Source organism: Sebastes fasciatus, chromosome 3 (genome assembly GCF_043250625.1).
Source record: "Sebastes fasciatus isolate fSebFas1 chromosome 3, fSebFas1.pri, whole genome shotgun sequence".
Taxonomy (NCBI): domain Eukaryota; kingdom Metazoa; phylum Chordata; class Actinopteri; order Perciformes; family Sebastidae; genus Sebastes; species Sebastes fasciatus.
Window position 1 is genome coordinate 15,388,382 of NC_133797.1, and position 9,109 is coordinate 15,397,490.

The 9,109-nt window shown below is 39.5% G+C and overlaps 1 protein-coding gene across 1 annotated transcript; it reads right to left on the reverse strand.

Annotated features, from left to right (window-relative positions):
• Window positions 1-287: 287 nt before the first annotated feature.
• Window positions 288-7,296, reverse strand: acta1a (actin alpha 1, skeletal muscle a). Its single transcript, XM_074629206.1, has 7 exons — window positions 7,154-7,296; window positions 4,917-5,056; window positions 3,865-4,189; window positions 2,983-3,144; window positions 2,027-2,218; window positions 1,711-1,892; window positions 288-768 (listed from the first exon to the last, which is right to left on the reverse strand). The coding sequence occupies exons 2-7, from the start codon at window positions 5,043-5,045 to the stop codon at window positions 625-627; spliced, it is 1,134 nt and encodes a 377-aa protein (XP_074485307.1). The 5' UTR covers window positions 5,046-5,056; window positions 7,154-7,296; the 3' UTR covers window positions 288-624.
• Window positions 7,297-9,109: the final 1,813 nt, after the last annotated feature.

Consider the following 9,109-nt stretch of genomic DNA (forward strand, 5'->3'; position numbering starts at 1 on the left):
CCTTCGCCCAATGTCAGCTGGGATCGGCTCCACTTGCAACAGTAAAGTGATGAACACATTAATGCATCAATAATTAAAATCCATGTTAAATACTGTATTGTATATTTTGATAATACTTTTGTACTTTTACTTCAGTAACATTTTGAGTGCAGGTCTTTTACTTCTAACAAAGTACTTCAACACTGTAGTATTACTACTTTTACCTAACCTCATTGTTTTTTTTACGTCTAACAAACCTACAAAAGACATCCAAAGTTTTCAGAATCAGAAATAACAGACAGCAGTCATACGTGAAAATAAATTTGTTATTTTATTTGTTATTTGTGTTTTATTGTCTCATTTCTTTTTTGGTCTTTTCTGTGATTTTCTTGTCTCCTTTTTCTCAGTTGCTCTGAGTTGGAGAGTGCCGTACCGCGAAGCTTTCACATACACACCGGACATCATTCACATTAAAAAAACATCACATACATACCAGAAGGAATAAATAACATATGTACAGGTTAGACGCCACGCAGTGATCTGTGATGGTGAAGACCTCGTTAAAGAGAGGATGATGTTTCAGAGTCCTGGGACAGCAGCGTCTTAATTGCTCTAGATCCTGAGGTGGCCGTAGAGGCGTCGTGTTTAGAAGCACTTGCGGTGGACGATGCTGGGACCGGCCTCGTCGTACTCCTGCTTGCTGATCCACATCTGCTGGAAGGTGGAAAGGGAGGCCAGGATGGAGCCACCGATCCAGACCGAGTATTTACGCTCAGGAGGGGCGATGATCTGCAGAGGAGAAGGAAATCAGGTTGGTTGATTTTGTTGCCTGATAGCACATATAAAATTCATATTATAAAAGATAGGATGATGGCATTTATATAGCGCTTTTCTAGTCTTCTGACAACTCAAAGCGCTTTACACTACATGTCAGCATTCACACACATTCATACACTGAAGGCAGAGGATGCTAAGGTGCCAATTTTGCCCATCAGGATCTAATGTAAATACTCATTCACACACCGATGGCTCAGCCTTCGGGAGCAATTTTGGGTTAAGTGTCTTGCTCAAGGACACATCGACATGTGACCCGGAGCAGCCGGGGATCTAATGGTGAGGTTGCAGATTGCTAATATCGTAAACTTCTCCCGTGTAGCAAGCGTGTAGGAGAACTACGGTGTCTGTGAACCTGTGAAAACGTGTCCCTATCTAGAGCCTGTGTTGGTTTGTCCGTTCCGGGCTACTAAACATGATGGCTGGCTCTGTGAAGAGGACCCGCACCCTAATGTAGATATAAACGGCTCATTCTAAGCTAACAGAAACACTATTCTTATTTTCAGGTGATTATACACTAATGAAAACATACTTGTTAATATTATATTACATTTCTGCCGATAGATCCCCCCTCAATGTTACACACTGCTCCTTTAAGTAGCCTTTTTTGCTTCTGTTCATTAACAAAATATGTGGCCTGCTTCCCACAGTTTTTAAATCACATCTGCTTCACTATATTGGCCAAAATGATGTGGACATCCCTGTTCAAATAGAAACTGTTTTCCTTGTTTGGTGTTGATGAGCCTGTACAGAACCATTTTTGGATACACTGGAAAGTCTTCCCAGAAGAGTGGAGGCTGTTATGTCAGCGGATTAATGCCCACGGTTTTGGAATGAGATTTTGAAATATCTCATATGGCTGTACGATCGAATCAATGATAATGTCAAGTGAGTTACCTTGATCTTCATGGTGCTGGGAGCCAGAGCCGTGATCTCCTTCTGCATGCGGTCAGCGATACCCGGGTACATGGTGGTGCCGCCGGACAGCACGTTGTTGGCATACAGGTCCTTACGGATGTCAATGTCACACTTCATGATGCTGTTGTAGGCGGTTTCATGGATACCAGCGGACTCCATACCTGTTCAGGTGCACGGCAGAGAGATCAAGGTTAGAAATGACAAGATTTCAGAGTGGAAAGCTGCTAAGCTGTCTTCATTCATCACTTAATTTTCACATGGGAGGATGCTGAGATATTCAGTTCATACTACACACCGATGAATGAGGGCTGGAACAGGGTCTCGGGGCAGCGGAAACGCTCGTTACCGATGGTGATAACCTGACCGTCGGGCAGCTCGTAGCTCTTCTCCAGCGAGGAGGAGGAGGCAGCGGTGGCCATCTCGTTCTCAAAGTCCAGAGCCACGTAGCAAAGCTTCTCCTTGATGTCACGCACGATCTCACGCTCAGCTGGAAACGGAGAGGAACGATTAGACTTTGTGCACAAAACAAATTCAATTAAATTGAAAACTACTGTAAAGCTCAGGTACCAGTGTTTAGATGTTTTAAGACAGAGTACTAGCATCAAGACTTTGCATCAAACTGAATAGATTTCCATTTCTCAGCATTTTTTGGGGGACATACAGTAAAAGTTCACAAACAGGATGTTTCATATTTTTGAGGTCTTAAAGGTCCCATATTATAAAAAAGGTGAGATTTTCATGTTTTTATATTATAAAGCAGGCTTAAGTCCTATATAAAAACTGTAAAAGTATCGAAATGTTCAATCTACAGAGAAATACACACAGCTCGTATTCAGAAACTCTGCGTTTGAAACAAGCTGTCAGGATTTCTGTCCATTTGTGATGTCACAAATATACAATATTTAGACACTTTACACAGATTTAATGGTAAACATTCTAAATGTTTCCCAGTTTATTCCTGGTTGCAGTGTATATGAATGTCATCAGCTGACAGGAAGTACACATGGACCCAAGCTGTTGCCTAGCAACGCAATTCTGTTGCAATTTCGTCACAATTCCGTCGAAATGCGCTAAAACAGAGTGTTTCAGACAGAGTGTAAATACAGGTATATTCAGGCCATCAGTATGAGGAAAATAAAGTTTTTTGAACATTACATTATGTAAACATGTTCTAGTAGAAACACAAAATACAAGTATGAACCTGAAAATTAGCATAATATGGGACCTTTAAAGTAAAATTGAACCGCTTACCGGTTGTGACGAAGGAGTAGCCACGCTCTGTCAGGATCTTCATGAGGTAGTCGGTCAGGTCACGACCAGCCAGGTCCAGACGCATGATGGCGTGAGGCAGAGCGTAACCCTCATAGATGGGCACGTTGTGGGTCACACCATCACCAGAGTCCAGCACAATACCTGAGAACAGAAGAGTTCAATCTAAGTTTAACAGGCAGGAAGAGGTTTTTATATCCAGTCTGTGATGAGAGGTTCAAAACAGGATCAATTCTCTCAATTACAACTACTTTATTGATTACTGCAGTGCAACATTTCTGCCCTAATGTCCACATCAGTTGTCATCGTCTATAAAGTTGGTTTATTTCACCGACAGACAACTTATTGATTTCTATAGTTAGCTAGGGATTGCAACTAACAAATATTTTCATAATCAAATAAAATATTGTTTAGTTGTCAAATGTCTTGTTTTGTCTGACCAACAATCCTAAACCAAAAGATATGCAGTTTACATGATATAAAACAGAGAGAAGCACTAAATCCTGCCATTAGAGAAGCTGAAACCGAAAACAAAGTGGTATTTTTGTTTGACTAATAGTTCAATTAATTTATCAAAATGCTTTTAATGATCTACCAATCTACTAATCGCTCTATAGTTAGCTGATCATTTCGGTAATCAAGTGAGGGTTTAATATTGATGGTTAATAATAAATTTTCATCATTTCATCATCACTGATGCCAAAAACATTCTGCCTACTGCAGGTTTAAAGGAATAGATACATTGTTATAGATGCAAAATCTCCCTAAATGGACAATAATAATAATCCTTAGTTGCATCTCTACATATAAGAAGTTATAGTCCTTGAACTCTTGAACACTGTATGTGTGTGACAGCAGACTCACCGGTGGTACGACCGGAGGCGTAGAGGGACAGCACGGCCTGGATGGCCACGTACATGGCGGGGACGTTGAAGGTCTCGAACATGATCTGGGTCATCTTCTCCCTGTTGGCTTTGGGGTTGAGCGGGGCCTCCGTCAGCAGGGTGGGGTGCTCCTCGGGGGCCACGCGCAGCTCGTTGTAGAAGGTGTGGTGCCAGATCTTCTCCATGTCGTCCCAGTTGGTGATAATGCCGTGCTCGATGGGGTACTTCAGGGTCAGGATGCCCCTCTTGCTCTGAGCCTCGTCGCCCACGTAGGAGTCCTTCTGACCCATACCGACCATCACGCCCTGAAGAGAGGAGGATACACTGGTGATGAATGTACTTCAGTAAAAGGCCATCAACATTAAATATCCTGCACAATTTTGACCATAATGCACCAAAATACCGAGGCAAAATTCCTTGTATTTGACTTGGCTATACCTGATTCTGGTGTTGTGATGTACCAAGCCTTTTTTTGTAATCAATAAAATGCCAAATAGAATATAAAGGTCAGATTCCTATATAGATGTGTATACATGCATTATTCATGACAGCAACTTAAAAATAAATTAAACAAACGTTGCTTTTCAGTTCTTAGTTGAGTCCTTAGTCCTTGTTTACAAAGTCTGTGCTAAAAATTATACCGTGCGATTGAAAATGTAACAAATCTATAGATGTTTTTATTCTACTTTAGAAAAAAAAAACATAGAAGAAAACTTAGAAAGTGCTCAATAGATTACTTATATTATAAAAGGAATTGTAAAAGAATACTTAAATAAAGTAAGCCAAAAATTGGCCTGATGGTGGCAGTAGAGAAAAGGTCATAAGTTTGTAAAAATCATCATTAAGTTACTTCTCCTTTAGAGTGTGAATGTGCGATGGCAGACTTTATACCAAGCACCAAACCAAAGGTGATTTCACCCTCCTTGGTGGAGATACAATCCTCAATCATTCACAAAAAGCTGGTCAATAACTGCAGTTTTTTTAGTCAGAAACAGTGAAAAAGATGACAATAGCCATCATGGGATGGGATACCTGGTGACGGGGGCGGCCGACGATGGAGGGGAACACGGCCCTGGGGGCATCGTCTCCGGCGAAGCCAGCCTTTACAAGGCCGGAGCCGTTGTCACACACAAGGGCGGTGGTTTCCTCGTCGTCACACATGTCTGCGGGTTCTGGAGGAGGAAAGTCAGGAGGTGGTGAGTTTCTGTACAGCAGATAGATGCACTGGAGAAAATACTAGACATTTGTCTGACATGGAGTTTTGACATCTTATTAAAAAAAAAATACAAATACTGTTATGTGGTTTAGTTTAGCCTTCAGGTGATGTCAGAAATGCCATAATTACAAGTTGAATGCACACAAATGACCTAAGACAGTATTTAACCAGATCATGTAAGAAGTACAGAATGTATCCCAACAGCCATAGCTACATGTTGTTTAACAGTATGTTTATAATTGTACTATAATTCTGTGGTTTTTCATCCCTAAGCCACTAGATTTTTTGTTTACATTACATCCTTTCTGACCAAAAATAAGTTAACAGCTGCTAAAACTAACACCAAAGTTTAAAAACAACCTCTTTTTGACCTAAATTCGTTTACTTTTTTTCTTCTTATAATATTATCTTATGCCACGGACAGACCTTTGTACTTCTGTTTTGGGAAAATATTTTGTTATTATTATTTACTATTATTTTATATTTTGTTAGTTTTTCTTCAATTGTGGAGTATGATGATCAACAGCTCAACAAATGCATCTGTTCTTCTGATTTCCTAAACAAGACTCACTGTTCTATTTAAACTGTATGGGTAATTAAAGGATAATGACTATAACTCAGTCTTCTTAAATATCCTCTCCCCGCCCTGCAGTGTCTGGGTCCTGTTTATCATTAAACCAGAGTTGAAAACAGTTTACTCAGCCTGTAATGGCATGTAGTCATGTAGTAAACAGAAACACCATTAACAATCACTTAGTGTAATGATGCCTTCAAGTGCTCCTCATAAACTCCTACATCTGAACTTTAGGCTGCTATGGCTCATCCAAGTGCTCTTTGTGAGGAACATTTAAATAAAAAAAACAAGCTCAGTGTTGTTTAACAACATATGTCGGGCTTGGTTCCCTTCCTAGGGTGTGTTAAATGTTTTACATTTGTAAGTAAATATTATAATTTTATTTGTGAATAGTTTTTATTCACAAATGTCGATTTTCTAAAAAAGACTATTTGCTGTCATTGTTTTCCATCAAAACTTAAAAAATACTGAGTGTACATAAATAAATATTACAATTACATTTTTGAAAATTAAAAATATAATTTATGCTTTTTTTGTTTTTGTCATTTAGTTCTTTTTTATTTTTATTTCAATACAGGACCCTTTGAGTGTAGGCTACTTTACATTTACATTTTGTACACTTTTGTTATTATAAATGGAAACACATTTTGATTAATAAAAAGCTTAGGGAAAAATATTTTGTAAATGAATTCATGTCTGTCTGCATTAAAAAACATTTTAAATATGTATTATTTAAAAATATCTTACAGTTTAATATAAATCACACAATTGTAACCCTAATTGATGACATAGCTTACACAATACACTAAACATTACATTTCAGTGATATAGAAAACTCGGATTTTTTGTAGCATTCTCACGTAGAAATAGAAATAATAGAAATAAATAAATAATACACAGTGCACTTTCTTAGACTAAGCTACTGGAGTTACCCTGCATTTAACAGTCTCTTCTGCACTATCTTCACTTTTTTAATAGTCCTGTATCACAGTTGTTACCCTGCACTATATTCAGTCTTAACAGTTTTCTTCATCTCCTTGTATTTTTATATCTGGTATATTTGTTTGTACTTTGCACTACTAACTTTTTTACTGCCTTTTTACTAACATGTTTTGCACTATGGAACTGTGATGCTGGAAACTTGAATTTCCCTCAGGATCAATAAAGTTACTATCTATCTATCTATCTATCCATCTACAGTATCTATCTAAATCCCGACAGTGCCTGAATGCAGCGGGTCTGGCTCCCTGACAGGAAGTTGACCTGTCACAATAAAAGCTTCTTATTCTCCCCGCTGAAGATGAACAGAAGCCCGCTGCGGTTCACTGCCAGCTCCCATCAGTGAACCACTCAGTCTGCTGCACCCACTTAAAGTTACAACAAACCAGACTCCGTTAACTAAACAGCTGATTCCACCTCTTTCCTTTTCTCTCCACCGGACCGACCCACCCCGCTCCTCCGCTCCTCCAAGCCGCTTACCTCTGCTCGTCTCCGGCTGTCAGTGAGGGACCTTTAACTGCTGCTGGTTCCAGCTAGAGGGTTGCCGGGCAGCGACCACCGGCTCCTTATATACCCCGTCTCTTCTCCTCGAGACCACCACCCGGACAGCCGTTAGTCTGCTCCCCAGACAGCCGTTAGGAATGTCCGAGTATTCCACAGGAATTCAAACGGCCCCGTCCTCCATATTTGGTCGGTCGCATGCATGCACCGCACACGGAGGCTCGCGCGCCGGGAGGGCCAAATATGGAGTGGAAGCCCCCGCGAGGCCGCCGCGGAGCGCTAGAGCCCGTGTATGGAGCGAGACCAGACCCAACGCACCGACTACTACTACTACTACTAAAGGCTACAGACAGTACACACACACCCATTCAAACATTTAAAGCTTGCTTTACATTTTGAAAAGAAAAAATAAATAAATATATATATATGAAGAAGAAAAAAATCCCATAAAACTATATAAATTAGTTTTTTTAAAACAAACATCCAAAAGCACAGTTTACCCATTGATTTCCCTGCATTGGTTTCATTAGTATTGTTCCTCTAAAGGAAATAGAATCTTACATATTGTTGTACATCACAATCAACAGATGCGTTATTATTGTATCTATTGTATATAACCACAGGCTACAGAAAGTACACACATCCATTCAAAACTTTAGAGCTTACTTTACATTTTGAAAATACTTTTCTACTTAGGCTACCAAAGTCAGAGATAAAATATATATTTTTTTGTTTTGTTGTATTTGACAAAACATCTCTAGAGTTTTGTTTTTGTTTCTTGTTGGTTTTTAGATCAGTTTATTAGACATTGGGAGAAGAAGAGGGCATAAATCACACAACTTAAACAATAAATATATCATGGATGACACAATTAAGTCTTATTTCCTTTATGGTCCTTGATGTAAAGGCAACGCCATACAAACATTACAGTCAATAACTGCTGTAAATTCTATCCTTATTACTTTGGAATAATGTATTGTTTGCATTCACTGAATGTGGCAGGAATCTCTGCTCTCGGTTCTATTTGATTCATTCGCTCATTATTTTGACAAGAATTTATATTCATAAATTCAGATTCTTAAGCAAAAAGCCAAACTTCTGGTGTCAGCCAAATCAGAGTCCTATCATTATGTCGGCTCGTTAAATAAACTTTTAACTGTGTTTGATTTAAAAACATGAATGAATATTGTTCTCATCTCGGCTTCAGGAGGATTTTTATATAACACCCTGAGATTTCTTTCAGGATTGTTTGGAGGTCGTGCTGCTCAGCTGGAAGCTCAAACAACAACATCCACACAGCAGCTGAGTGGCGTTCACGCTTCAGTTTCTAAAACAAGAGGGTCGGGACCTCCAACCCATCGGACAGCTGCAGCCGGACGGCTGAGACAGAATTCCTCAGAGACAAAAAAACTGAGCTAACAGACCCGTCTGTGTTTATCCAACTGTTAACTGAGATCCACTGAGGAGTCGGGGTTCACAGTGCTGCAGATCAGAGTAGCAGGGTGAGTTTTAAATGGAAGATGACCTGAAACTATGGCAGGAGACTGTAGTCATCCATCCAGAAGGGCTGTGAAAGTGGATCATCACAGAGGATACCCGTCAGGGTGGCAAAAAATCTATTTATAACCAACATCTGCCCCTCGTCACCAAACAGGAAGAAGTCCTGACCAATGCAGGCCAGGTTCTGGATAATACAAGGTCAGGTTTCTGTCACTTTCTAGGCCTGAAGGTTCTGGTATCAGACAATAAGAAGCCATGGAGAGTAGAAAGTAAACAGAATTTAAACCTAGTTCCTGCAGAGATTATTTTGTATTTCTAATGTGACTGCAAAGTAACTAAAGTAAATAATTGTAGTAAAGTAGAAGTATATGTATGTTATTTTGCTTTCATGCAAGTGTTTTTATATGTACTGTAGCTACATGTGAACATTATTAT

What these genes read in the sequence shown, in the direction of transcription:
- acta1a (XM_074629206.1), bottom strand. Translation starts at nt 5,045, where the DNA reads ATGTGTGACGACGAGGAAACCACCGCCCTTGTGTGTGACAACGGCTCC. An exon ending in CGCCTCCGGTCGTACCACCG is followed by an intron (nt 3,145 to 3,864) that starts GTGAGTCTGCTG and finishes TTCTGTTCTCAG; the next exon opens with GTATTGTGCTGGACTCTGGT. An exon ending in GTTCCAGCCCTCATTCATCG is followed by an intron (nt 1,893 to 2,026) that starts GTGTGTAGTATG and finishes GCACCTGAACAG; the next exon opens with GTATGGAGTCCGCTGGTATC.